The following is a 27,310-nucleotide window of genomic DNA, read 5'->3' as shown; positions in this document are numbered from 1 at the left end:
AAACTAATAGAATTTATCTCTACTCTATTCACAAGTAAGTAGCTTAATGATTACAGCCCCGAGTGACTGAGCGATATTATTATAACCATGGCCGATGTGTAACCATCAGCTTTTGTGCACAGTCTTTGTACGGGCTTTTGGACGACATGAGTACTGTATGACGAGAAGAAGCATTGTAGTTGTTTTTGATATCCGTAGTGGTAGGACAGGTGCGTTGCCACCGGGAACCCCGACGGTGGAGTTGAACCACCCTGCTGCCACTCTCCTCCGTACGACAAGGCTTGCACAAGATCCATAAATGCAGTCTAGACTAGACCTCAAATCTGAAAGAATGCATATATATTAAACCCGCGGCCACATCCCAGGTAACCGTCATCTATATTATAATGAAGTGGGTATGTATGACAGAAACGCCGGCCCATCAGTACTCCAGCAGTTCGTAGGCTCCAGTCCTCGAAACAAAACCACCCTTAATCCCACAGTGACCACTCCCATATATTACTACCCAATCGTTAATCATATGAACTCCCACCCCCTCTACCCAGACGCTGCCCTCGCCCTCCTCCTCCTCACAGCAACCCTATCCCACGTCCCCGCAAAGATCTCATCACACTCATCCTCATCCTCAGAATCAAACATCACATCCTCCCCCTCCCCATCCCCCTCCACAGCATCACCTCCCCCCATCTCCCCCCTACCCCTCTCAACAACCACATCCTCCCACCCCTTCACCACCACCACCCTCCTCATCTCCAATATAAACTTCCCCACCTTATACTTTTGCCCCTCCTCCCTAGCATCAACATACTTCCACCCCACCACCTTCTCACAAATTGCACAGCTGATATCCGCCACCACATGCGCCCCCGTCGCCAGCTGCCTACTCATCGGCCTGCCGATCGTGATATTGATGAGGCTAGGCTGTGTATTTTTATCAGCCCCCTGGGGGGAGGCGGGCGGGGAGACGAGGTACGCGCGGCCGTGGCGGCCGGTGAAGGCTTTGCTGATTATTTGGGAGGCGAAGGCGAGGTCGGTGGCGCAGGTGGAGCATTTGAGGTGGTCGGGACGGGCGCAGTGGAGGTTATAGGTTTGTGTTGGGTCTGTGTCTGGGTCGGGGTTGTAGTAGCTCCCGGGAGAGCGGCTGAAGGAGGAGGGCGAGGTAGGTGAGGTTGGGGAGGTGCTGGGGGAGGTGTTGAGGGATCCGAAGCTGGTGGCTAGGGAGAAGATTGTTGGTGCTGTGGTGGTGGAGCTGGTGGAGCTGGTGCTGGGGGTTGAGGAGTGGCGCTTGCGGAAGGGGCGGGGGAGGGTGGTGAGGGAGGAGACGAGGTAGGTTGCGAAGGATGGGGGTTCGGGAGGAAGCATGGCGGCTAGGTGGTTTGAGAGGGTAGAGCTGTGGTCGTGGTTGAGACTTGTGTGTTGAGGTGGGAGCTGGGTAGCTCACAGGCGATGCCGGAGATGCAGGGCGGCACCTTAGTATGGCGCGGAATTTCTAAGTCTCGGCGAGGAGTATGATGGCTGTAGATGCTCTGAGAAGGCGCGGAGAGTATATCACGTCTAGCTGTATCTTGAAAGTGGACGGGCTAGGCCATAGTCAAGATCACGATAGCGGTTTGCGGTTGCGCTGGCTTGTGTAGAGAGATAACGAAATGTCGGGCGAAGTTGGAGAGTCGGAGAGTGGGCTAATGATCAAGAACGCAGCTAATAATCGCAGGGTTCGGCCAGGTGATCGATCACCCGATAAGTAGGTGGCTTGGACAAGAAGATCCGAGCTACTAAAATACATAGATGGGCATATGGTAAGTATTGTGGTAGTTTGCCTGTCAATAATATCTTTGAGACAGTGTGACGACTATTTGGCCATTCAAGCAAGTGCGGGAGTGAAGAGTTGGGATGATCCCGTTTCGTAGCGGCAGGGTTTAATCCCCTGAAGTCGTGATTGTTAGTGATATAATGAACAGAATCATTCTCCCTTTTCCTAAGCTGCGTTTCTTGAACTATATCTTTCAGATTTAGACTAACTTTATTCAATATTTCGATGCAAGAAATGTACTATAAACCTGTATAAACAGCATTAACTGTATGCGTAGCCTGGTTGGACACGTGCTGCTTATCGATTACAGTCACAGGCCCCACTTCCGAGTCTGACATGTTCTGCCAGTCAAAGTCCGAAGTGGGACCACTTGAAGCTGGGAATTAATACTTGCATGCAAGCTAATGGAACTTATTATTTTAGCTATGGCTTTAAAAATTACCTTATATGGTTACTACTCTGAGAGGTTGAGAGCAGTTATTTTACTTATACTTGCTGTAAACGGTGACATTACGGACAGTCCCTCTTCTGACTTTTGGGTGGCAAAAGGCACTGATTTCTAGTAGAACAAAGGCATAGCACATCGGTTTCATAGTTTCCAGAAGTAGTCATTACATCGTAATAAATTTCATTTTGTGCAAATATTCATTCTGTGATCCCTCTGTTCAACAGAGAACCTACGAGCCAAAGGCAGCAGACGCAGCAGATGCTCCAATAACCCCAATAGCGTAAAAACCTCGCCCAAACTATGCTCCTCCACGCGCCACCTAATTGAGAACCTGATCTAGAACCTGATCGAAAACTTGCTGTGTCTCGTTGCCAAGAATATATTATACCGCATTGCAGTGTGAGTCGGAGAACCGTCTTCTCTACAACTCCATTCCAAGGAAAAGCCACTCGTTGCTCGGGCTGCTGCGTGATTCTGCCCATAAGTCGAGTGTGACCAGCTCGAAGCCGACCCATCGGAGGCTCTTCAGTAGTGACTTGCTATCCTCGGCCGAAATCGACCTGTCGAGGCAAACCACAACCTGAGAACATCCCAAGGGACTGCTTGCCAGATCGATTATTGCCATCAATCTACATTTTTGTTAGCATTTGAATTCTTCCTTCGGAAAACTTGTGGTGCACCTACGCTTGCTTCAAATCGCGATTGATAACTGAGTGATCAAAAAACGTGAACAGACACCTTTCGTCGTCTGCCCCGGCCACGAAGCCCTTGAAACTACACCCGCCGGCATAGTCCCAGAGCTCCAGCCACGACCCAACGCCATTGTGGCGCTGGACCGCGTTCTTGAAATAGCTCTGCCCATCCATCCCCTCTTGTGGGGGTGAATGCGCGTTCGCAGTCCATTCGTAGGAGCCATGCGCTATCGAGTCCCTCTCACCAAGGAATACAGTAGTCATGGTCTCGCAGAAGAGTCTCTCACACTCTTCCCGAATGGAATGCGCTGCCCCGCCGGCACGCCCCCCCCTCACCGCGGTGCCATCGTCGCCGTGTCTCCGGGATTTGCCCGCGGAGACGTAGGCGAGTTCGTTGGCTGAGGTGAAGGCCGCGAGGGGGGGGCTGGAGGGCGGGGAGGGAACGCCTGAGGAAGGGACCTCAGGAATACCACTGTGCCCCTGTGTGTATGTTAGTTTCTGCTGTAGCTGTCAGAAGGGGGAGGGAGAGGACTAACCGTCCGCCCCGGTAGTGGAGTAGTGGAATCCAGTCAATATCGAAGTACGATCGACGACATAAGCCGAGGCGAGGACGACAGCACGACGTGCAACCACCTCGCCACTGCAATTATTACTTTGACTGTTACTTTTGGTTTGTAAAAGCGCCATTTTTGAGGGCGGCCACGGTTGTTGATAAGTGGTGGTAATGGGTTTGGTGCTTTGACTCAGCGGTCGAACTGTGACGTTGTTTGACGAGTTGTAAAGTCGACGAAGATTGAAGTATTTGATTGAAGTCGTAAGACGATTGTATTTCAAAAGTTGGTAGTTGACAGGTGCTGGAGTTTTGGCTGTAAGGAGGCTGAAGTAGCGTTGATTTCTTTGATGATGAAGTCGGTGTGAGGCGAAAGTGTCGGAGAGAGTTCGATTGCTCTTTATCGAAAGTCGCCATTGGCCAAGACCCCGCACACAATTTGATGTTTGGTTATCCAATCAGAAAAAAGCTTGGGCCGGATTTTGTATGAGGCACGTGTTCGTATCGATAGGATGGGCATGTGGCACGTGACACATATGTTACCTAACCAATCACTCATGTTGGAACTCTTGGCTGTGGTCGAAACGACGACACAAATAGAATACAGTGGACTTATACAGTGGCAGCTTTGATCTCCGATTCGATCCAATTAACAAAAAACTTATTCATACACCTTGATAGCTAGCTTCAAAACAATTTATTTACAAAACCAGCCATGACTCAAATGAACACGAAACCTGGGCCACCTAACCCAACACCCACCACCGGTAGCTCCCGCTTCGAAGACCTCCAAATGCAGCTGATGCTCCTAGAGGAACAGAACAGAAGGAGGCTGCAGGAGGCCATACAAGAACAGGACGCTGGCGCAGGCGCACCTTACACAGCGCCTATGGCTCCTAGCTCTGCCGTCGAAGATTTTCAAATAAAGTTGTTGCGCCTGGACCAAGAGAACAAGAGAAGGCTGGATGCGGTCCGGGAAGGAACGAGTACGCCCCACACAGCACCCGCGCCCGGTTCTAGAGATCCTGCGTCCCCGGAAAATCAGATGCAGATTAAGTCGTTGCGGGAGCAGTATTAAAGGAGGATGCGTTTGGACGGACAAGATGCTGAGACGTCTACGGCTGGTAGGCCGGGCCCGGGACAGGAGTTCAATGGGGATAGACCAGATGTGGAGTAATTGGGTGTGCATCCGCAGACACAACGTTCAAGTCGGAATTTAGGTCGTGGTTGCTGCGCTGGTTGAGGTTAACGCGAGAGTACTACGTGCTGTGGAGGACGAAGCTGGTGTGGTAGAATCAACACCGAACTATGATTAAGTTAGATGGCTGTTTATACGAGATCACCGCCACTACTCTGGGGCGATGAGATGTCAGAGACAGGATAGGAGCAACGCTATTCGTAGGTAGAAGCCTAAAGCGCTAATGTGAAATGCAACATAACATATCATAGACATATAAAACCTCTCTTGTAATCATTTTGTAGTATTCTTAAACAAGCTTTCGGAGCATACATAATCTTACGGTGCTGACGGCAACTGTGTTGGCGACAGCGGAGAAGTAGACATAGGAAATGGAGTACATAGGCGCTAGCGTTAAAGCATGGAGTATACAGATCAAACAGCTTCCCCTCAACCGAACCGGTCGCCTGGGGTCTAGGCGCTCCCTCCCTTCTCTCAGGGTCCCCCATTCTTTTCCTCACAAAATTCAGCCCCTTTCTTTCTAGCCCTTCTCCACTTCCACCATCACCTACAGCCTCGCACGATCACCTACGCATTCTTAGTAATAGCCCCCTACCTCAGGTAGTTTGGCAACCCACCGCGGCTATCAATCCCCTTCTTCGCAATTGCCGCGATCAAAACAAAAAGAACCCACCTCGTGAAGCCCTCCTTCACACCGCTGCCGCCCAGAAGGAACGCGGCGCGGAGATAGTCCGTGATGCCGTACTTGGTGCGCAGCTGGCGATCAAAGTTGGGCTTGACGGCAGATGTGGCAATCATCTTTTGGAGCTGGGAGGGAGTTAGCTTGGTTATGTTCATTTCATTATGATCCCCACCTACACAGCCAGTCGAGGCTAGACTGGAGGTGAGGATAAGAGGGGGAAAGGGGTCAAAAACGTACCTTGCCACTGTATGGGGGGTAACGAATATCGAGGAGCTTCTCCATCCATCCAGGTGTACGGGTGATGGGGCGACGATGCGAGAAGCAGTCGAAACTGGCCTTTCCGCGGTAACTGCCCTGTCCGGAGTCACCGACACCACCGAACGCCAAAGTAGGGATACTGGCGTGGAACAGCGCGTCTCCGATGGTGGCACCGCCACTAGTAGTAGCTGCAAGGATGCGGTTGACCTCCTCCTTGTTACCGAAGGCGTATAGGCCGAGCGGGGTGGAGTGCACCTCGTTAGCAATGCGGATAGCTTCGTCGAGGTTCGCGACGGCGAGGACAGGGAGGAGCGGGCCGAAGGACTCTTCCGTGATGAGCGAGTCGTTCTGGTCCTTAACCAGTACTACTGTGGGCTCGATGAACCGGTCCGCGGCATCGGTGGCGCCACCGATAACGATCTTGCCCTGTGTCGAATCAAGCATCTTCTTGATGCGGGCGAAATGGTGATCGGAAACAATGCGACCGAAATCCGGGCTAGCCTTTGCGCCGTTGGGATAGTACTCCTTGTTGGCGACACGTAGCTGCTGGATGAACTCATCGCAGACATCGGCATCCACCATCGTGTAGTTCTGACTAATGCAGACCTGGCCAGCGTTGATGTGCTTACCCCAGAGCAGGCGGCGAGCCGCGAGACGGAGGTCTGTGTTTCTCGTCACGAAGGCAGGGTTGCGTCCACCCAGCTCGAGCGCGATGGGCGTAAGGGTCTCAGCCGCCTTCTTCGCGATGATCGTTCCGACGACGGAGTTACCCGTGTAGAAGATCTTGTCCCACTTCTCGTTCAGAAGCACTGTGGTCTCATCCTTGCCTCCGTTGGCGACGGCGAAGCAGTCTGAGTCGAGTTTCTCGATGAGCTTCTTCAGCACCATCGCGGACGCAGGGCTGATCTCGCTGGGCTTGAGCACGGCGGTGCAGCCAGCAGCGATGGCTCCGATGAACGGGCCAATGCTGAGTTGGATGGGGAAGTTCCAGCAGCCGATGACGAGGACGGCGCCGAGTGGTTGCTTGCGGATAACGGGGCTCATGAACTTGTTTGGCAGAGTGATGTCTGGTGGCGACTCGTCCTGTGCCCACTTCTCGAGGTTCTTGGTGACGAAAACAATGTCGTTCTTGCACCACTCGAGCTCTGTGACCTGAGACTCGTAGACCGACTTGCCGACATCGAGCTTCAATGCCTCGAGGAAGTCAGGGGTGAGATCAACGAGCCCCCAGTAGAGCTTGCGCAGCTGCTGGATACGCCATGCGATAGGGCGCGTCTTTTGCGAGACATAGGCGAGGCGCACGCCGGCGGCGATAGAGGGGAGGTTCTCGATGGGCGTGTTCTCGAACGCGTCCAATTTAACTGGTGCTTGAGCTTGGGGCGCCATGGCGGCGGTTTGCTATCGGCTAGCGCTTGTGTATAAAAGTCGTCAAGGGTGGCAGTTCTGCCAACTTAGGGATCTCTGATGTTGAATTAAAAGGTTTTATATGATGATTTATTCGATAGGGAAGAGCAACGGTGATATTGTAACGGGGGAATGTAGAGAAGAAAGAAGGGGCGATTGATATGAAATCAGCTTCCCCGGATGACGACGGTCCCTCCGCAAATTGTCATGCATCTGGCTGACTTCCCCACACTTGCATCGAAGACTAGGTACCGAGACCGAGGCATGTGAATTACGATCTAACCAGAACCGGTATGGGCACATGCAAGTCACGTGCTATTTAACCGCTAATACGTCAAAAAATCCGAGCCGGACGTTGCTATTCGCCCGAGTGCCGTCCATTCTGTGCACGTGACATAACCAGAGTGAGAAGCAAGAAGCTTAATTGTGACCTCAAAGACGTCTAGAGTCGGCACTTTAATCAGTATCTCCGTGGTGAAAATTATACCAAAGAAGAAACTTCTCTGATCTGCTCCTATAGCCTCCAAATATGTGTAAATATGATAATATAAAACAAATACATCGTCTATTCTATTCCACGTCCATATACAACAGTATCTTACAATGCAGCCTAATCCCACATTCGTACACTCTCTACCGCCTCACAGACACCTTCTTCGGTGCCTTACCCCTGCCCGCAATCACAGCTGGCTCCGCGAGCTTCGCAGCCCCAGCCAACTTCGCTGCCTGCGCATGCGCCTCCCTGACAAAAGCTCCTCCATCAACGAGCAACCCGCTCTCCACCCTCGCCTGATCAAGCTTCAGTGCCTCCGCCCGGCCCGCGTCAAGCTGTGCTTGCCTCGCTGGGGTAATGCGCCACTCGCGCGGGAACTTAGGCTTCGTCTTGAACGTGTGATGGCGCGTATCGAGAGGGACATCCTCAAACGTGTCCTTGGGATCCTGTAATATGTTAGTTAACCAACCCAATGAAAATGCTCATAGCTGTTAAAGAGAACACATACCTTGGCCTCACGCACGAGACTATCCACGAGGTCGCCTAGGTAGCGCTTGTTCTGTGCCTGCGACTCGAACATCTCGCTGCTCATCTTGACGATCTGCGTCTCCGGGTTGAAACGCACGCCAACTAGCTTCTTGAGCTTGTCCTTCTGTACTGGCTCAAGTCCCGGGATATCGTCGGGGCAGAACTCAACCACCACCTTCTTCTCTGCGGGGTGGTCCTCACCCATGTATGTCGTGTACCTGAAGCGTAGCACTTGGTTCTGGTTCGGAGGTACAAACGGTTTCGCCATCTCTGTTTCGTGTGTTAGCATATCGTATCCCCTTTCACCCAAGGCACAAAATAAACATACTCGTCAGTAGCGGCATCTCCCACGCCATTAGCCGCGCATACTTGCGGAACTCGCGGTGCTGCTCGAGATCCCCATGCGCCAAGGATGAGACATCGTCCTCCTCGAATTCCGGGTCCTCAACGCTGTCCTTCTCGCCCATATTCAGGAGACCCATCTTCTGCTTCTTCTGCGGCACCGATGCCGGCCGCCGCCGCCTCTGTGCGTCGGTCATATTCTTGTTCAGGATGCGGGCTGACGCACTCGCTAGCTCGCCGTGTCGGATCGACTCGATCGTGCTCTCGAAGCGGGCCCATTGCGCTTCCTCGGGGTTTAGGGAGGCGGCAGGGGCGGGCTCCTTGGGGCCTTTGGGTGTGGATTCCTCGAAACGAGGGGAGGAGGTGGTGAAGCTTCGGAGGAGAGGAGATTGCTTGCTCGCGAGGCCGCTTTGGTACCTCCTGGCTGCGAGACGCAGACTAGATGCTGCTGTCGACATGGCGACGTGTAGTTCCTGCAATTGAGTAGAATTGATTGTGCGGGTGCTAAAGCACTCGATTGACGGGAGCGCGCTGCAAAGGGGGATGTCGTGGCGCAGCTGCCGCTTTTGGTCGTTGAGCTCTAGGAGGTGCGGAACTTTTTGACGATGGAGATATATCTGTATGCCTGAATTATTAGGCACAAAAGCATCATTCCATTTGGGAGAGCGGATGGGCAGAACCTTGGGAGGGAACGACCTACCAAAATTAATTCGAATTTTAATGTTATTTAATTTGCAAAATGACCATTTAAAATTTATATCTAATAGCTATCTTCCCTTCCCTCTCATTATCACATAATCGAGCAATATCAATCCAACTCCAAGCATATACCCAAACAATTCTCACCGCTTCTCCAAAACCGGCAGAATCGCCAACCCCAGACCGACCGCCCCATCCTCGACCAAGCATCACTCACTACCTTCCCTACCTCTCTGGCAGCTCCCAGCACACAACTTACGGCTCCTCAACACCCACAGACGCCTCGCAGCTCCAAGTGCTCGAACAACCACCACATCACCAACCTGGCATCTGCAAACCACCACCAACACTATTCCCTTCACAACCATCCCCCATGCCCCCCCGCACCTGCCTCATAACCCTGGGCGCTACGGCTCCCTTCCCCACCCTCCTCTCCGCCTCCCTCTCCCCCGCGTTCCTCTCTACCCTCTCATCACAGGGCTACACGAATCTCACCCTCCAATGCGGCGCGGACCTAATCCCCGCACAGGAATGGATTACGAAGCTCGCTCCAACGCTGGAAAACCTAGGGCTGAGTGTTAGAGCGTTTGGGTTCCAAGGGGGAGGATTGGGGGAGGAGATGAGGGAGTGTAAAGCTAACGAAAATGATGGGAGGAGGAGGGGGTGTATTGTTTCTCATGCTGGTTAGTTTACATTGCATTCCTTTGTTGTTTGCTTGCGGGCCGTGTGAATAAACAGCGTGGAGATGGAGAATCATGCTAACACAACCCCAGGCGCAGGAACAGCCCTCGATGCCCTTCGCCTCTCCCTTCCGCTTATCCTCGTTCCCAATCCAGCACTACTCGACAACCACCAGCTGGAGCTCGCGAAGGAGCTGGATAAGATAGGATATGCCGTCCACGGCCGCCTAGATGACCTAAGCGCCGCGCTAAAGGAGAGCGAGGAGCGCACGTTGAAGGAGTGGAGTGAGACGAGCGGTGGAGGTGGTAGGGGGAACGTGATGGATGTAGTGGGGGTTGAGCTGGGGTATGAGCCCGAGAAGAGAAGAGAAGAGGACGTTAGAGGGGTATTGGATTGAGGAACTGCGGGCGAGGAAAGAATACTGTGGTAGGTTCAGATACTGGGCCACGATATTTAGGTGATGGCGTCTGTCCATGGCGCCGCGAAGATGGGGATCTATCAAAGCGAAACGCCGAGACAGCGTCCTACCAGCACGCTGCTTGCGTGAGGCACCAAGAAGCGATTCGAGAATATTATCGCAGATGGAGGAGGAAACGTTCAATAGCAGCTCGCTAGACGAGCAGTAAGACGCTTGAAACGAAAATCAGAGTAAGAGTATTATTATTGAATATAGCCTATCCTCTATCATCCCACCTTTTTGGTCCACCGATCCACCACCGCCATCCCCCCGTTTACCACCAAAAGAGAACGCCGCGGGATTAACAGCAAAAGCAAATGCGCGCTGACCGGCCCTATATGCAACCCTACCATCCTCTAGCGAAATCATCAGTCATGAAACAACACAGTCGCCCCCTTCCACGAGGCTCATCGACACCACCTCATGACGCCGGCGCCTTCCCCGGCACCACTTCTCCGACCTCTGGCTTGCGTCCCCATACCACATACATGCGATGATATGCATGAACATCCCTATCCATCAAGCTTTTCCTCACATCTACGAGATACAGCTCAATCTCGTCCGTGCTCCACCCCAGCACGCGACTAAAATACGCCAAACTAAACGCCGCCAGGCCTACCGACATATTCTCCGCCCACCAGTGCCCGAGGTCCTTCATCGCCGGATCTTTCGGCCAGCGGCCCAGCGGCGCCTTGAACACCCGCTGCTGTACATCCACGAAGCCCGCAGCCTCGAACCATCCCCGCAGCTTCGGCGCAACATCGAGTTCGCGCCCGACCTCCAGCGAGGCCTCCTGCAGCTTATCGACGTACTTCGCGAAGGGCCAGTCGTCGGGCATGGTGCCATCATCGCAATGGGGAAAGGGGTTGAGCTCCTGGCACTCGAGGAAGCCGCCGGGCTTGATGTGTTTGAAGGCGGTAGCGATGACGGCGCCCATGTCGGAGAAGCAGCCCTCGAGGATGCGCGTGTGCACGAAATCGTAGTGGTTCTCGGGGATGGCCCAGTCGGACTGCTCGGCGTCGTCGATGATGAATTGCACGTTTGCGGGGACGGCGGAGGGCTGGATGGGAGACAGATCTGTGGCTTCGATCATGCCTTCTGGGTAGAGGTCGCCCATTTCGATGGCCCAGTTTCCGGTGCCGGTGCCGATGTCGAGGACGGCTAGGGGGTAAGGGGGAGGAGGGATAGGGGCGTAGAAGAGTTTATTTTGCAGGCAGTGGTTAACAAGGATGTGTTGGTATTCAAGGCGGTCGACTTCGTTGGCGTCGTTGGGGAAGTGGTAGGCTGGTTGTGTTAGTGGGAGGTTTGGATTAAGGGGGTGAGGACATGATGAGAGAGTATTTCGGACGAGAGAGCGGTGAACGCAATGGGAGTATTGAGACATATAAATCTATTCAAACAAGCCCGTTGAAGAATAGGAGATGTGTCCAAAACAAGCTTGCTGAAGCTGGCCGACAAGATGAACGAAGCTGTAAACCACAAACAGAAATCAAAACTGCAAGCCAGCACAGTGAAGAAAAGACGGCACACCAAAGAAAGTTAAACACTCACATCCAGCACGATACCCGTGATACGTCCTCCCATTTTCCCTATGGAAGTTAAACACACTTGTCGTCACTGAGCGCGTCGACATGTCGCTGCGAACGGGGTCATCGTTAGCTTCATCTTCTCCTTCATCTTCGTCTCTAGAGCGTGGGGGGCTTGCACGCGGGGGGGCGACGTACAAGTTCTCCCCAGTGCTGCTGTGGTTGGATGCCGACTGTGGCGCGAGTTAGGATTGGTGCTGCTGTGAGGGGTAGAGGGGGCTCACGTCGGCCTCGACAATTTGAGAGCGCGCCTCGTCGGGTTGGGAAGGGGGCGCGAGGCGGCTGGGTGAGCCGGGGGGCGAGGGGGTGGGAGAGGGCATGGTGAGAGGGGGTGAAGGCGTGTGGCTCCCAGATGTGGCGTTGCGAGGCGAGGAAGACGTCGGTGAGGCGGAATCTCTTAGGGCTCAGTCGAGTCCGAGTTTAGAACTTTGCACCCAGTGGGATAGTGAAGCAAGCCAAGCACGCACTAAGCGCAAAGCCGTTCGGTCCGTCGAGGCGCCTCCGTTTTCGTCAGAGTAGGAGTTAAAGAATAAGCAAGAAGGGGAGAAAGCAAGGTCGGAAGCCAACTGTTGAATATCGCCTCCAAATCAGTTTGGTATATATCAAATCTCTTAATCAACCCGGAGAAATAGAACCCTAATAATGGGAGCGAAAATGGAACAAGGAAAAGAGAGGCGCACACTCACAATACATATATATACATCGAGCGACGCAGCCCACCCACCCCGAGCACAACCCACCCATCATCCACCCGTTCCCCACCGGGCACGTCCAGCCCCACGAACCCAGGAGCCGTGTCGGTGGGAAGCTACGGAATCCCCACTGGCGGGTGCTAAATTCTCTTGGAATTTAGGAAGTACAGAAGTATAGAAGTACGGCAATACGTACTGTAGCGCTAAGTAATATTTTATTTTGCTTTAGGAGGGGGAAAGGAAGCGAAGGGGGATTGTTGGGGGGGGAGGAATCGGAGGAGGCGTTGTTGGATAGGGTGTTAGTGGAAGGGGATGGTGGTATTGCATGCAACATTACAATATACATAGAGAGCGTATAGTATACCTAGGGAGTGTATATAGTTTAGTATTAGTAAATTACTATTAGTAGAGCACGGATTACCTTTAGGGGTCCTCTACTGACCAAGTACAAGTACTTGCTGGGTGCTGTTGACGGTTCTCGCTTCCGCGTTCCTCAGTGTCGGGATTGCTGTCCGTGCGGGCGGGTTGGAATGTTAGGGGGGTGTTAGGGGGGTGGAGGTGATGGGTGACCGGATGCGTGGGTTGAGGTATTTGTTGGTCGTACGGGAGGACAGTTTGAGTATAATAGTAGTACAAGCTGTGTAGTTGGTTCCAGTCGCGAATAGTGGAGTAATAGAAGACTGTAACATTGGCAACGTTGGTAATGTCGACGGCATGTAAGTAGAGTACTGTAAGGGTCCAGAGTAGAGTGAGGGTTCGTAAGAGGGTTTAGAAAGAGGGTTTAGCGGGAGGGTCGTACATAGGACGGCACTTGAGCTGTCCTGTAGCACTGTGATTAATGTCTTGGGGGCGTGTGAGCAGTGCTGTACAAGATAGAGCTAGGTGGAGTACAACTGCGCATGAGACACTGTGTCTGAGACAAACCACTTTTTGGTGATTGCGGATGTCTCCGGATGATGCAGGAATATAACCTTAGGTAGTTACCGTAGAGCTCTCTTTGCACGGGTAGAAGGAAGAAGGAACGGACACTCCTTCTAAACCAAGTGCCGTGCTTAGAATACTGCAGTAGTTAGCTCATCTCGGCGCATCGTTGCTGCATATTAGCTTCAGGGTCTGCAATATGTGCTGTACCTACTCTATAGTAAAGGGTCTGCATCGAAAAGGGGGGACCCTATCTCACACATTCCCCCGAAGTACTCCCCATATAGTGTTCTCAGACATCCACCTCCATTCCAATCCTAAACATCCCGTCATACCTTCCCTACTCCACCGTACTTAGCTCCCTTACTTCCGCACTCCCTACAGTGGCATAAGCAAATCCCAGCACCCGGTACTCGTCACTCATTAGCACACAAAGCACACGCCCCGTCCTCTTCTCTACCCGTCCCTCGGATCCCCGACCCAGGAGACAGGCGACCGGAAATCAGCATGAGACCAAAACCACTCCTATGGTACGCTTCCAACGTAAGACAGACCCAGCTTGTGCGACGAGTGCAGAGGCTGAGCTGTGCGTGATCATGTACAAGGCAGCATACAGAGCACAGTACAGGACAATGCTCTGCTCTGTATGGATACTCTAACTAATATCATGCGCTAAGAGCATATGTAAGTGCCGAGTACCTACCATTTTAGTGGTCCGTTGTCTTTGCTCCCTTGCTTCCCGTCGCCTTCCTCTGTTGGTGTTGTGCATGAAGGATGCGTAGCGTACTTTAGCCTACTTAACGCTGCAATTTTAGGCGGAAAGACGCTGTACAGACCACCGGATTGGGACCGGCGGAGATGGGAAAGGGAAGGATTCAGGGATGGATCCAGGTGGTTGGGTGGCCGTGCTGTGGTCTGGGTCGGTTTTTTTGACCACATCATCTCTCATCCGCATCTTCGGGTAATTTCGATGTTACTACGTATTATTGATATGTACTGTTCTCGAGTATTGATTGGTACAGTACATGCATGGGCCATATCTAGAATACTATGACCACGACCAAGCAAACATCCCACCCCGGCTCTTCTCAATCCCCAAAACAGACACTTCCCGTCCTAACCCACACACCTGGGACCCTCCGTGCAACCCCTCAATGCCACCATTTTCTCACAGAGTAGCACCGAACACCGAGCATCGTCCCGGCGCACACCCGCTCGAGGCGCTGGCCGACCGACCCATGTGGTCGGTCAGCGTTCTCAGCAGCGCAGATGGCGTGTTCGAGACGCTGCGGACGAGATTGCGAGAGGCAAGGCGCAGCTGCTGGTCTACGCCAGCCAGTTTCACACTTGCCAGCAGAACTTATCAGATCCGTCCCGCCTGTCTCGCACACCACCTCACCAAGCAGCCAATCACCCAACTCACGCGCCAACCAACATCACCCTCCCATCTCCCCGTGAAACAAGACAATCCCCTCAATCCCGACTTCCCGGGTCTGTCCAACGCACGGCACGACGCTGCGTTGGATGCATGTCTGTGCTGTCTCACCGCTTCCTTGGGATTGGGGCGGAGAGTACCGCCGCGGGCCCGGGCCCGGGGGGGTGGTTGGCCAAGGACTGGCGAACTGTTGGAGGTTGCGGGGCTTGCATGGTGCTACGGGCGGAGAGGTGCGTGCGTTGTTGAGGTAGTGAGGTTTGATATGGAAGGTGGGAGTGCTTGCGGGAGGAGGAGGGAGACCGAGGTTCGCTCACTGACGAAAGCCGTTAGGGAGGCCCCATACCCAGCAAACAATATTAGATCATCCTAGGCTGTCCTAGACGGCCGGGGCCACCAGGACCACCAAGGCCACCGATCTAACCTAGCAAACAATTACCAACCCATTGCAAAGGAATTTCGTACCACCAACCGTCCTCAACAGCCCTAGCTCGGCAGAGGCGATGATCGACCGGCCCGACGAGAGCGCCAATCCTACAGAAAGCTGTCGAGCTGAGCTGTTGGTGCCGGGTAGGTATGCGTGTCTTTCCCGTTTTACAGTCCGTCATGATTGGGTGGTTAGGTAAGTAAAAGTGTTTCAGACGCTGCGGGTGGGAGGGGAAGTGTGTGGCTTGGCCAGGAGGTGTGGGTGAGAGTCTGGATAGCTTGAGCTGAGCGTCGCTGTCTCTCAACGATGGCGACGGCAACAGGCTTCAAGTGGGAGACGGATGGTTAAAGACACGGGACGAGCGGAACGACAGGAGGGAGCTGAGGTGAGAGACACGGTGAGATGGGTGCTGGCATGGGAGGCGGCGAAACGAACAATGGTCTTAGAAGGAAATAGGGAGGGGGAGGGAAGCTGCGGCCCGGATGCCGCGGATGCCTGAAGTTATTTTGCTCTACGGTATGCATGCATACTGCAGGGGCCCGCGCTGGATAGTTCAGTGTGACGACAGGGTGCTTTCCTGGGTGCTGGAGGGTTGGAGGAAGAGAACGGGTGGCTGAGCGAGTGGGCGAGTGGGTAGACGTACGAATGGAAGTTTTTTCCCGATCGTCCCAGCTAGCCATGAAAGGCTACGGGGAGGAGTTCCCTCTCATCCGAAGTGTCTCTCAGGAATCATGGGATATCCTGACGCTGTTGGGTGTCTCGTCTGGAATTATTGAGGTGCCAGCGACCGGGACTGGAATCGAGGTCAGACATCCCAAAGAGGGAGCTAGGGAGGGACCACTCGCAGCGGTCTAGCTAGAGCTGAGAGGGTTTGGTCGATACCGACGCACTTGTCATATCCATGACAGTGGTTTCAGTTCCGTCACCCCTAGGAAGGAAGCTGGAACCGCGCATACCGAGCGCAACGGGTCTAGAGCCTGCTCCACGGGCGGATAGGGGGCCAGATGCCGTGATGTGCACGAGACTGCTGTCTTCAGCCGAGATCAAGGGGTGGGGGCGGCACTGGGGGCCATAATTCGGGCAGTCTAAGCTTACAAACGCTAAGAGACTAGAGGTGAGATGTATGGATGCGCCGGTTTCGGCGTGTCTATACGTTTGCCTCGTCGATGCATATCGGTTAGTCGCGGTGAGGACGAGGGAAGGTGACAGTCTTAGACTGTGTTGGTTGTGAGGCTTACGAAGGAGGGTATTCTCGCCTTGCCCGGTCTAATGTCGGGCTCTGACTCGGCTTGCTTGATAAAATCTGCAGTTGGTTTATTTCACATAGAGGGGCGTTCGCGTGGGTGGGAGGCTCTGGGCTTTTTTCGTAGGTATGTGTGTTTTCTACCGTCTATTTGCTCATTCGAGATAGAATCTCTATTGCCTTTCCTGTTCCTAAGAAGTATAGTCCTATATTTTTCTCTCTATTTCCTATTGTTCTATCTACTTACTCCATACAATTCCGCAGGCGAGCAGCGCGTGGTCTGACGTGGTCGCTACCTACCTACTAGGTAGATTTTTATCTCGTCTATGGTAGCTGTATTATTCGGTATCATTTTAAGTCGCTGTAATAATTTCCAGTCCTTCACCCCCTTGAACATCAGTTCATTCCTTATCTCCTGCTTGTGATCCCTACTTTACATCATACACCTATGGGTTCATAACTCACGCCAGACCCCTGGTATTGAGGACACGCTGTAAGTGGCGTGGTAGCTAACATCGCTGCGCACAACACCACAGTTTGGCATGTTAACAATTAAAAAATCTCAGTCTCTGAAGTTGATCCATCTATGTCCAGACAAAACTAGAGGCTGTCGTCGAAAATGGCAACATGTACATCGCTTACGTCGCTCGTCGACTCTCAATTCTCACTCCAACGCGTTAACCAAGATCGCGGGCCATTTAAAACGCTCCCCATCGAACTCGTGATATATATAGCTGATTTCCTCCCACCATTGGCCGCTGCCTCATTCGCTCTAAGCTGCCGGGGAATCCGTCTTATCCTTGGAAACGAACATCTCGATCCGCTGCGTCGTAAGGCGTTCAATAAGACTCCTCTTCTAGACATGCTATTGGATCCCGAATGCGAATGCTGCTTGCTGCATCATCGCTGTTTAGAGGTACGACATCGGAACATGATACGCGTTCGAGACGCAAGGATACCGTCAATGGTCACCGACGAAGAGAATGCCGTGTCCCTGTATCTTGGCAAACAGTTCCACGACATCACATTCCGCTCGGTCATGGTGCTTCATCGCCGGGGTATCCATTGCAGCAAGTTGCTGTGTTTGCTCTCTGGACTGGACACGACATATCTACCTGGAGTAAACTACCAAAAGGTATCTATTTGTCGGATTGCGAACGGCCATCTCTTGTTCCGCCATCAAAATTGGATTCTGTACCGAGATAGGAAGATCAGAGATCTTCCTCCTCCTGATTCCATACAATTAATCGCCTACCCCCATGTAACAATGTTCCATGACTTTGTTGCGAATAAGGTAGCCCGTCGAACAAGGCACCTGCAAGATATTCTGAATAACACGGACAATAAGTTGGTTTGTATAGTGTGTGAGGGGTTATCCCAGTGCCACGTCTGCCCTGTCGAGTTCCAGATCGACACCAAGGACTTTAGCACGAAGGGTATAGCGGTGGTCATTACGCGCTGGTTAGACCTGGGCGATGGGGATACGCCGTTCGATCTGAAGTGGATGAGCCGTGTGCTCAAAGGCCATTATCCCACGCGGACGACTGTTCCGTTCCCACTGGGCTCTATTAAGCAAGCTTTCCAACATCGTCTGAACAGATACGAATTGCTGATTCCATAATTCCGGGTCCCGTTGCTTAGAGATGCTCCATTGCATGAGGAGAGAAGAGAAAGTCTAACGACGTTTTTTGAAAGGAACTTCGGGTAATAAACCGTGTCCACTGATGTCCGTGAAGTTCGTTCAGAGGTATACAAGACATGCCTATTGGTTAAGTTGGGGCTTAGAATACGATTACTGCTATCGCTTGTTTTTTTCTGTCTACGCGTGGAAGCTATTTGACGGCGTCAAAAAATCTAAAGAAAAGAGGGTGTTATACAATATATTCAATTCTAATTTTAATTCCAAAAATTATAAGATTCTTATTAAATTGTTATGTATAAGAGTATAATTCAAACAATATTAGTTACAAGTAATATTGAGAGACAACTTCTTAACTCCTTTACCGTAAGGTTCGATCCAACCTTTTTCCATCTGCTACAGGTTTTGTTGAAAGGCATCCGCTTCATCCCATCCTACTTGCGGCAGAAACAGAAAGCCATTTCGAGCCGAAAAACAAAGATGATTCCACCACCTTAACTGAATAGAAGGTAGATACAGCAAATATGATTTATTCCCCATTAAGACTCTCAACTCGCGCATTCTCCCATTCCCACGCTGAGAAGTGCATATAACCCCCTCCTCTACGCCTCCCCTCCCTCTCTCTTCTCCATTTACAAAACACATCTCCACACGCACATCTCAAATTGCAACACAACCTCAAACCAAACCCAGACGCAAAACTCAAACTAAAAACACACCACCAACCAACCAACCAACTAAAACCACCAACAACCCACAAAAATGTCCTGTCCCAGCTGTCCCGGCGGCGGAGGCGACTGCGGCGGATACCCCGGCGGCGGCTATCCCGGATACGGCTACCCCGGCAGCAGCAGCAACGGAGGCGGCGGCTACCCCCCTCAAGCGCCATACACGGGTGCGTCTCCCAATATGGGCGGGAACACGGGAGTGCCTTATACGGGGATGAATGGCGGAGGGTGGGGGTATGGTGGGCAGGGGCCGACTTTTGGACCTGGGGGTATGGGAGGGTGGGGTGGGAGATAGGGCTGGCGAAGTGGAATGTAATATAACTCCTTTTAGGACTGAATGCACGCGATGATTTAAAAATGGAACAGCTGAAATGGAGTGGTAGTGGTGATTGTATTACAAGCTATCCGCCCTAGTGTCTTCTTCTTCATGAAGCTATCCTCTCTGATCCTCTCTGCTGGCATTGTGCCTTTCCCCCTGGCTATCCTCGACTCCTTGATGTTCCCTTGGCCTTAAAATAAAAATAAAATCCTGCTTTTTTCCTCGTCTTTCCCATTATTCCCCCATATGCGCCGTTGTGTGTGTGAAAACATCGCAAGACTCCGTGAATGAGCCGGTGTGGGGTATATTGACAGTATGAAATGCTCCTTTCTCTTCTCTCCCGTCTTCTTCGATTCTGCTTCGTGTGTGGATTCCGGGCGAACGTCTACATAACGTATTCGTGCCGGGCGTGGTATGATGTGGTGCGTCGAGCAGTGCACAATCCAGTTTATGCTCTGCTCAGAACCCCTCCGATCCTCCCCAGAAGTCCTCTCTTCTCACCCTCCCTGTCTCCCTTACTCGCATAGTTTCCGGCTCCTCCGCGTCCAACAACCCATGTCTTCTCCCTCGCCTCTCTGCGAGTCTGCTCCCGCACTTCCTCTGCGAAGCTGAATGGCTCCTCCTCTGCCCGTGGGCGAACATTTCCTGCACCGCCGCGGCCTGCGAAGACGCGCTGCGAGGAGGTGCTGGATCTGGTGGAGGACTTGCCGAGGCTCGAGGTGCTGGAGCTCGAGGAGGACTTGGAGAGCGTGGAGCCGCTGGAGGAGGCGGTGGTGCTTCGTGTCAGAGGTGGCGAGAAGGAGGGTTTGTACATGTTCCCTGCGCCGCCGCGGCCAGCGGGCGTGTAGTGGTTCGGGAGAGGGGTGGGTGCGGGTTCGGCGATGGAGAAAGCCATTTTTGCGGTTGCGGTTGTTTTGGAGGTTGGTATATGTTTGTTTGTGGGGATTGTGAGGTTATTCGTAGTTACTAGCGCTGTAGCTATAGGTGTTCGTTTGTGGGAAATGTGAGGTTATTCTCCAGTATCGTGAGTATCAGATTCATGAGTGATATAAATGACTGGTATCGTATGTGTGTTCGTACAGTCAATTCCCGTCGTGCTATAACCCCATAATTGCTCTTGCTTTTCCTTCCCCATATTCTTGGGGCACGCAGTCATATATCCCTCTCCATTCTTTGCCCCATTTCCACTCATCCGCCCCATCATCACGTCAACTGGCGTCACGCACCTCAAAAATCTCTTCCCCGCCCCACGCCCCCTGTCCTTCCTTGCACAGTGACCCCTCCCCCTCCTTGGCGCCCCTCCTTCCCGCCACTAACGCCATCACGCGCAGTCTCCCCTGCACCATATTTCGTAATAAGCGAGTCTTGGCGAAGGGCCTAGTCCCACCCGAGCAGGCCAAGCCTATCGATCTGGGAGCGTGATGGGTCTGGATTTCCAGATGGCCCGTGCAGCCAAGGAGAAGCGGGGTTTCTGTTACGTGACAGCGAGGTCGCTGATTGGATGGAAAGTTGGGATGGTCACTGTGGGGAGTGAAAAAGGAACAACAGGGCAGCACAAAGACCTATTTTGAGGTCGCACGTGCTTTAGGCTAGGTTCACGTGTTCCTTGTTATGCGTTGTAAATCTCTGTAAAATCGCGCGGCTGCATAACACGTGACTAGCGATCGTCGTGTTTACCGCTTACGTGTTTTAAACCCTCCGGTCTAGATTTACGACCTCTCATGAAAACAATTTGGAGAAGATGCTTGTTTATAAAAAGGGAGAGCTGCAAATGCGGCTAGAGAGTGACGGCAAGTAGTTCGTAAAGAAGAGAATTGATGTATCCCTTTCTTTTCTCAAGACAATAGACGTCTTCTACAGAGATCTAGCAAGCCTTTTTTGTTAGTATACTCTTGTTGGCAATCGAATTATCTTCTCACCGAGTCGAGTATTGGCTAGCTATGTGTGGCTTGGTCGAGAGGTCTTTTGTGTTCTAAGCATCATATCACCAAAAGTGATGGGTTTGTGAATCTACTGAATTGGAAGCTATGCTCCAAGGAAGCTGCGACGGGTGCATTGCTTGGCAATGGTTCTTTCCATCTATGAGATTTCAAAGCGCTAAGGAAGCTGCGATCGCTTGCTTTGTAATCGTTCTTTCCATATATAGGGCTGAAAATCCCCAAGGAAGCTACGATTGAGCCTTTGCTTGGTAGTCGTTCTTTCCGTACATATGGTTTGAAAGTTCTGAGGAAGGTGCGACAGCTTGCTTGGTAATCGTTCTTTCCATATATAAAACCCGAAAGCTACAGGGAAGCTGCGACTGTCTGCTCAGCAACCGTCCCTTCCATATATGAGGCTGAAAGCTCTAGGGAAGCTGCGACTGGTTACTTTGTAATCGTTCTTTCCATATATAGGGATTCAAAGTTCCAGGGAAGCTACGACTGTGGTTGCTTGGTAATCGTTCCTTCCATATATAAGGATTCAAACATCCAGGGAAGCTACGACTGAGGTTGCTTGGTAATCGTTCTTTCTATATCTACAACTTAGAAGTTGGAATGAGAACTGTTGGTTGTGATGAAGACAGTGGGCATTCATGTCGCCGTGGCCGATTTTGGTCCTAAATTATTAACTATAAAACTTCAATAAGGTGTCCTCACGATTTTCTCATGTCGGTACCCATTAGTTTCTACGGCGTTAAAACACAGGGAGGGCCAAATAATATCACTGTAACCGGAATGAAATTCTCGATAACCTCTCAGGGAGCTTGGATGGAGGGGAGCTTTTATATACGCTTAAGCGCGAATTCGTATGGGTAGTTTAGCTAGCTAGCAAGCCGGCGGATCTGATTGGGAGAATATGGAGATATGGAGGATCATTGTTTGACAAAGGTAGTGGCATTGTGAACTCTTGGAGATTGACTCCCTAAGCTTGCTCTTATGATGCACCTCCAGTCTAATAGTTTGATATCAAGAGCTCCGCGGAACGTCTCCTCCTGCCATTGGCCCTCTTGAATACGACGCAGAAACTCCCCTCAACCCTTAGTACTCGGCCCATTGATATGTTATAGTGCGCAGAGCTTCTATCACTGCATGGCAATCCCGTCTCGAACTCGCCGCTCGGTCTTATCACCGGTCCTTCTATGCACCTAAAAAAGCCCCACGAATCATGGCATCCAGCTACCAGCCTGCCTCATAGTCCGACTGACGACTCCAACTCCTTATGCTCTCTGGATAGTCCCTGGGGGTTCACATCGAACCACCCCCCCCGCATTTCACTACCCCTCACAGGCAAGCTCTATATCTAGCTTCTTCCATTTATCCTCGTCACCCCCCAGCGCCTCCCACCCACACTCCGTCAAAGGCCCGATAATGGCCTGTGTTTCCTCTATCTCATCCCGTAATGCGGGGAGAAGATCTGCCGCTTACGTAGCTTGGATTCTCCTGATCTTGGTGGAGGTGATGGTGTATAAAAGGATGCCTCTACCGCCGAAGGCACTGGTATGAGAGAGAGAAAGAGAGATAACACTGAGAATCACTATACAGACTTACACACAGATATCGACACCATGAAGCTCTTCTACGTCCTCGCACTCGTAACAGCTACTGCCCTCGCGGCACCCACTGAGGTGGAGAGCTCGCAGGTTCTTGTTCGTGGTCCCGTCCCCTAATCTCTAATCATTCTAACTGACACTCTACAGGGCAAACGCGAATGCGTCCGTAAGACTTACCTCCTTCTCCCCAGGTAGTCCCCACTACCACAAACACCACCAATCTAACCCCTCTCCCAGCCTGCCCCCATTACTGCGCTGGCGGCAGCGCCTTCCTCAACTGCGCTGCATCAAAGGTTCGTCCCCCACCCCCTCCCACAATGATCCAACGAAGCATAGCTAACCCCGCCAGTGTCTCTGTGACGCATACAACCACTGTTACTGTGACTGCCACTGCCACTACGGCTAACTCCACATCCCTCCTGTGGGCGGCCTCTCGCTGCCAAATCGGAGAAAGGGAGCTGTGTGTCGGAGGAGAGGAGGAAGTAAGGAGCGAGCGCGGGGTTCGTTGGCGGCTGTGGCTTTTGGGGGCGAGACGTAGCTAACGAATGAAGCAATCCCAAGCTGCTATCAATGTGTCTCTGCTAAAGTAGCGCGTGAACCTCTTCCCGTCCCCTGTCCCGCATGCCAGGTTCGTAGCTTGGATGGGGGGGAGTGCATGGCTGGATCCAGCTCTGATCTATATGTGTCGTCGATCTCACGCTTTAGACGCTCCTTGTTGGAGCATAGTCGGATCCTTAGTCGTCCCGAGAGGGAGTAAGCAGATCTGCCAGTAGTCTGTTGTGGGACACCCATTGGATAAGTTCTCATATCGACCACCAATCTACCACCCCCCTCGGCCTTTCTCTTGCCTCGTGTGTCTATATCCTTGCATTTGGAGGGAGAGGAGTGTGGGGCGTGCATGTTTATCCAAGAATGCGGGGACCGCTAGTGGAGACAAGCTTAAACATGACGGGGCTTCGGGGACGGGTTAGGCCGATGGTAGCGTGGTTTGGTTTGCGCTTCGTGAGGGGTGGGTTGTGTGTATTTTTCGTTTGTTGCTGGGGTCTGTGATTAGGTAACTTCGTACGGAATGAGTTGTGCGAAGTGCGAGCTGAAAGACACTGAAGTTTGGGCTGTAGAGTAAAAAGACATGCGTCGGCAGCTGTGTGAGAAGGTCTTTGGGACAGGTTCTATATTATTGGGACGCCTGTACTTGTGTCACCCTGAAGTCTGAAGCTCACGGCTTGCGAGAAACAGAGATCGTTCGAGTAAGTTTCTCTTGGTTAACTGGGTATCATGTACATTCCTCACTACTACATCTTGCCTTTCTCTCCATTTCTCTCCGCCAAAGGTGGCGACAGGCCCGCTCTAACTTACGCCCTTACATGCCGTTTAATATACTACACATAAACCCAATCCCTACCCCTCTTCCTTCGTCCCGGTAGTCGAGTAGCTGCCGCACAAGTAGCCACGCATGCTAGTAGGTTGGTTAACACGTCGGGACATCGCAAAAGACAAATTATACGCGTTTAGCCGCTTGCGCGCCACTCTTCTTTTTCCCATACACCTAGATACTGGCTGGACGATCGGCTGCCCATCCATTCATCTACGCAAACTTGGTGTGGATAATGTCCGGATTCTCATGCCAGTCGTTAATGCTCACCCACATCTATCACATGTTAGCCACCTTTCGCTCAATTCCCAACCTAGAACAAGAACAACATACCTTCCTAAACGTGCTCAGCCCCGCCAAAATACTGCCCCCAATCCACGTAGAGTACTTCCGCTCCGGCGGCGCGAAGATCTTGATCCGCATATCCTTGACGGCGAGGCGCTGCACCTCGAAAAGTAGGCGGTCACCGAAGCCCTTGGTCATCGTAGTGCCACCCGAAAGCACAATGTTTCCGAACAGCGACTTGCGCAGGTCGAGATCGGTGCGGTTTATGGAGTCGACGACGATCTGGTGCACACCAGGGTACTCGAGCCCAATGATCTCGGGGTTGAAGAGGATTTCGGGGGCGCGGAAACGCTCGGCTCCGACCTGTGTTTGTTTGTGTTAGCAGGGCATGCCAACGAATAGTTAGGACAATGGGTCACTGAGGCGCACCTTTAACTTATTCCCATCCGGCAGTACGTAGTCGACCATCATATTATCCGTAGTCTTCCTCACACCCCATCCCCTCTCCTCATCCTTGGGGTCCAGCGACACATAGCTCAACTTCTCCTTGATCAACCGCACAACCTCCTTCTCGGCACTGGTGTGGAACACATGCCCCCCCTTCCTTAGCAACATCTGCATATGTTCCGTGACATCGCGCCCCGCGACATCGATACGTCGAATCGCGCTTGGCATGGCGAACCCCTCGTATACAGGTACGGCGTGGGAGACCCCATCGCCGGAGTCGAGCACGATGCCCGTCGTGCGCCCAGACGCGTACAACGAGAGCACCGCCTGGATCGAAGTGTGTAGCGCGGGGACATTGAAGGTCTCGAAAAGGATCTGGGCGGCTGTGTCGCGGTTACTCCTAGGGTTGAGCGGTGGCTCTGTCAGGAGCACTGGATGCTAGAATTATTCGTCAGCGCCATGCACTCATTTCCCCAACACAAGTCACCCACATCTTCACTTAGTGTTTTTAGCCCGTCCCCATAAACCCATTCCCAGATCTTCACCATGTCATCCCAGTCCGTCACGATGCCATGCTCCAGCGGATACCGGATCTTCAGCAGCCCACGCAGCTCCTGTGCCCGCGTCCCTATGAACACGTCCCCCTCCAGTGCGCCCGCCAGCACGCGCAGGTGCTTCGGCCTCCCGACAAAAGACGGGAAGAAACATTTGGGGAGATCCTCGCCAGCGAAACCCGCGCGGATGGTGCCTGAACCGTTGTCAAGCACGATCGGCGCGTTGTGAAGGGTGGTGTCCCCCATCTTGTGTGGATGGCAACCTGGCCCGAGATGAGAGGTGGGAGGTGGGAGGCGCAGCGAGTGTGTTCAAAGTCAGCTAGGACTGCATGTACGTGTGAGGCGCCGAGGGTAGTCGTGAGGAATGAGAGTTGGGTGTTTGTTTGAATTTTTTGAGTTGTTCGGGGTCCGTTGGCCTTCTTCCCCAGGGTCTGGAAACGCGAAGTTGGGGACGCGGTGCCAAGAGCGGGACAGGGGTAGCTAGCTTCCCCTTTTCAACGTTTGATGACTTGACAGGTGCAATTGTTGTAAGTGCGGCATATGCGAATCCTGATATTATCTATATAATTAACTTACAGTATGAAGCTCAGGAAATGGCTGCAATGTAAGGACGTAGAATAGCTAAGAAGGTGGGAGCAAATCACGTGGAATACCCCTGTCAAAGCTTAATTGGTGTTTGCTCCGTTTGCACTGATAGCGCTGAAGATACGGTGACAGCAAGCTCAAGAGCCTCACAGCACAAATCAAACAAGATGTTCGCTTCACCATTAAAAGTAGCAGCTCGAAGCTGTGTATCGAAGCCATTCAGGCGAATGATTGGAACATTGCCCAATAACTCCCACATAGTATGTTTTCCCGCCCGTGGATAAAACACCCAAACTAAACTATACCAGTATACCTTCCCCAAGAACTCCGCATCCCACTACCTCACGCTTCTCCCGTCGGATCCCCCGACTCCTGGGTTAGCGATTGGTACAACTGCTGCTATCCCTCCAACGCCCGACTCGTTCACCGAAAACCCACGCTTCCAGACCATTCTGCAAGAGGTACTGAAAGAGCATGCGCACGAAGATGAAGGCGTGCTCTCTCAGGCCCAAGCCTTCGCCGTAAATGCCACCTCTCAATTCAACAGCGGAGGCACTATATTCCGCGGCCAATCTAGACACAGAAGAGGTGATGCAACACATGGAGCTAGAGGGGATGGAGCGGGGGGCGCAAGCGGACAAGGCGGCGCTGGTGGTGGGGGAAGGGGAGGATGGGTGCACCTAAGTGACTCAAGGAATCCGCCTGATTACGGACGCATTGCGTGGCCTGAGGACATCTTTGGCAGTCTGGAGGTCGATGGGCAGGGGCATATGCTGGATGGGGGGAATTACCAACCGAGCGGGACATATCGCATTGTGACGAGGGAGGGAATGTGAGTTTGATCCTTTTTGTCCTGGGGGGGCTTGCTAACATTTGTAGATTGGGACTGAGCGACTTTCTCAGAGAGAAGGTTGTACAGAGACTGAGGAAGGAGGAAGAGAAGCTTCGGGGATGACGCTGAGTAACAGTCGGCGAGGAGCAATTTCTTGTACAATACTGTATAATCCGGATACTATACGGAGTAATGTGATATGCAATCCGCATGTCTGAAGCGCGTGGTGCGTAGTGACAGGGGACGCGCCGGTCTCGGAGTCCATTCGGTGGAACAATGCCGAGCTGCCTAAAAAAATTAAGATGTCAACTCAACGATAGAATAGCCCGAAGAAACTCTTATTGTGCAATTATCAATATTGATATAGACCCCCATTATAAAATCCCGAGTAAGCCGTAACATTTCGCGTTGGATGACGTCTGTGTTTACCATACCCTTGTACAACCTCGCTTCGCTCGGAGGCGCTAGTGAATCGTT

The 27,310-nt window shown here is 52.4% G+C and overlaps 12 protein-coding genes across 12 annotated transcripts; 5 read left to right on the top strand and 7 right to left on the bottom strand.

Moving 5' to 3' along the window:
- Nucleotides 1–104: 104 nt before the first annotated feature.
- Nucleotides 105–2,190, bottom strand: VE01_04715 (uncharacterized protein). The gene has a single exon (XM_018274184.2). It carries the CDS (start codon nt 1,360–1,362, stop codon nt 538–540), a length of 825 nt encoding a protein of 274 aa, XP_018130982.1. The 5' UTR covers nt 1,363–2,190; the 3' UTR covers nt 105–537.
- A 489-nt stretch (nt 2,191–2,679) lies between these two features.
- Nucleotides 2,680–3,637, bottom strand: VE01_04714 (uncharacterized protein; the record flags this gene model as incomplete). Its single annotated transcript, XM_018274183.1, has 4 exons — nt 2,680–2,887; nt 2,943–3,374; nt 3,421–3,430; nt 3,487–3,637. 4 exons carry the CDS (start codon nt 3,635–3,637, stop codon nt 2,680–2,682), a joined length of 801 nt encoding a protein of 266 aa, XP_018130983.1.
- Nucleotides 3,638–4,081: 444 nt separating this feature from the next.
- VE01_04713 (uncharacterized protein) lies at nt 4,082–4,951 on the top strand. Its single transcript, XM_018274182.2, has one exon. It carries the CDS (start codon nt 4,216–4,218, stop codon nt 4,576–4,578), a length of 363 nt encoding a protein of 120 aa, XP_018130988.1. The 5' UTR covers nt 4,082–4,215; the 3' UTR covers nt 4,579–4,951.
- Nucleotides 4,952–4,962: 11 nt separating this feature from the next.
- Nucleotides 4,963–7,250, bottom strand: VE01_04712 (uncharacterized protein). The gene is made up of 2 exons (XM_018274181.2): nt 5,618–7,250; nt 4,963–5,505 (listed from the first exon to the last, which is right to left on the bottom strand). The coding sequence occupies exons 1-2, from the start codon at nt 7,022–7,024 to the stop codon at nt 5,290–5,292; spliced, it is 1,623 nt and encodes a 540-aa protein (XP_018130989.1). The 5' UTR covers nt 7,025–7,250; the 3' UTR covers nt 4,963–5,289.
- A 313-nt stretch (nt 7,251–7,563) lies between these two features.
- On the bottom strand, nt 7,564–8,975 carry RSM24 (37S ribosomal protein S24, mitochondrial). The gene is made up of 3 exons (XM_018274180.2): nt 8,392–8,975; nt 8,044–8,333; nt 7,564–7,981 (listed from the first exon to the last, which is right to left on the bottom strand). The coding sequence occupies exons 1-3, from the start codon at nt 8,861–8,863 to the stop codon at nt 7,676–7,678; spliced, it is 1,068 nt and encodes a 355-aa protein (XP_018130986.1). The 5' UTR covers nt 8,864–8,975; the 3' UTR covers nt 7,564–7,675.
- A 282-nt stretch (nt 8,976–9,257) lies between these two features.
- On the top strand, nt 9,258–10,182 carry ALG13 (N-acetylglucosaminyldiphosphodolichol N-acetylglucosaminyltransferase catalytic subunit alg13; the record flags this gene model as incomplete). The annotated part of the gene is made up of 2 exons (XM_018274179.2): nt 9,258–9,787; nt 9,878–10,182. Exons 1-2 carry the CDS (start codon nt 9,478–9,480, stop codon nt 10,180–10,182), a joined length of 615 nt encoding a protein of 204 aa, XP_018130987.1. The 5' UTR covers nt 9,258–9,477.
- Nucleotides 10,183–10,663: 481 nt separating this feature from the next.
- Nucleotides 10,664–12,148, bottom strand: VE01_04709 (uncharacterized protein; the record flags this gene model as incomplete). Its single annotated transcript, XM_018274178.1, has 3 exons — nt 10,664–11,526; nt 11,794–12,001; nt 12,053–12,148. The coding sequence occupies 3 exons, from the start codon at nt 12,146–12,148 to the stop codon at nt 10,664–10,666; spliced, it is 1,167 nt and encodes a 388-aa protein (XP_018130925.1).
- Nucleotides 12,149–18,711: 6,563 nt separating this feature from the next.
- Nucleotides 18,712–19,205, top strand: VE01_04708 (uncharacterized protein; the record flags this gene model as incomplete). The annotated part of the gene is made up of 2 exons (XM_018274177.2): nt 18,712–19,144; nt 19,202–19,205. The coding sequence occupies exons 1-2, from the start codon at nt 18,945–18,947 to the stop codon at nt 19,203–19,205; spliced, it is 204 nt and encodes a 67-aa protein (XP_018130924.1). The 5' UTR covers nt 18,712–18,944.
- On the bottom strand, nt 19,196–20,405 carry VE01_04707 (uncharacterized protein). Its single transcript, XM_018274176.2, has one exon. The coding sequence runs from the start codon at nt 20,122–20,124 to the stop codon at nt 19,678–19,680; it is 447 nt and encodes a 148-aa protein (XP_018130917.1). The 5' UTR covers nt 20,125–20,405; the 3' UTR covers nt 19,196–19,677.
- Nucleotides 20,406–22,773: 2,368 nt separating this feature from the next.
- Nucleotides 22,774–23,348, top strand: VE01_04706 (uncharacterized protein; the record flags this gene model as incomplete). Its single annotated transcript, XM_018274175.1, has 5 exons — nt 22,774–22,854; nt 22,906–22,920; nt 22,996–23,051; nt 23,108–23,258; nt 23,310–23,348. 5 exons carry the CDS (start codon nt 22,774–22,776, stop codon nt 23,346–23,348), a joined length of 342 nt encoding a protein of 113 aa, XP_018130916.1.
- Nucleotides 23,349–23,927: 579 nt separating this feature from the next.
- RO4 (Actin-like protein) lies at nt 23,928–25,997 on the bottom strand. The gene is made up of 4 exons (XM_018274174.2): nt 25,354–25,997; nt 24,845–25,300; nt 24,464–24,778; nt 23,928–24,406 (listed from the first exon to the last, which is right to left on the bottom strand). The coding sequence occupies exons 1-4, from the start codon at nt 25,660–25,662 to the stop codon at nt 24,344–24,346; spliced, it is 1,143 nt and encodes a 380-aa protein (XP_018130919.1). The 5' UTR covers nt 25,663–25,997; the 3' UTR covers nt 23,928–24,343.
- VE01_04704 (uncharacterized protein) lies at nt 25,912–27,203 on the top strand. The gene is made up of 3 exons (XM_018274173.2): nt 25,912–26,261; nt 26,310–26,833; nt 26,881–27,203. The coding sequence occupies exons 1-3, from the start codon at nt 26,169–26,171 to the stop codon at nt 26,954–26,956; spliced, it is 693 nt and encodes a 230-aa protein (XP_018130918.1). The 5' UTR covers nt 25,912–26,168; the 3' UTR covers nt 26,957–27,203.
- The last annotated feature ends 107 nt before the right edge of the window (nt 27,204–27,310 follow it).

Source organism: Pseudogymnoascus verrucosus (assembly GCF_001662655.1).
Source record: "Pseudogymnoascus verrucosus strain UAMH 10579 unplaced genomic scaffold scaffold_18, whole genome shotgun sequence".
Classification (NCBI taxonomy): Eukaryota; Fungi; Ascomycota; class Leotiomycetes; order Thelebolales; family Thelebolaceae; genus Pseudogymnoascus; species Pseudogymnoascus verrucosus.
Note: the sequence above shows the minus strand (reverse complement) of the source record. Positions and strands in the feature narration are given on the sequence as shown.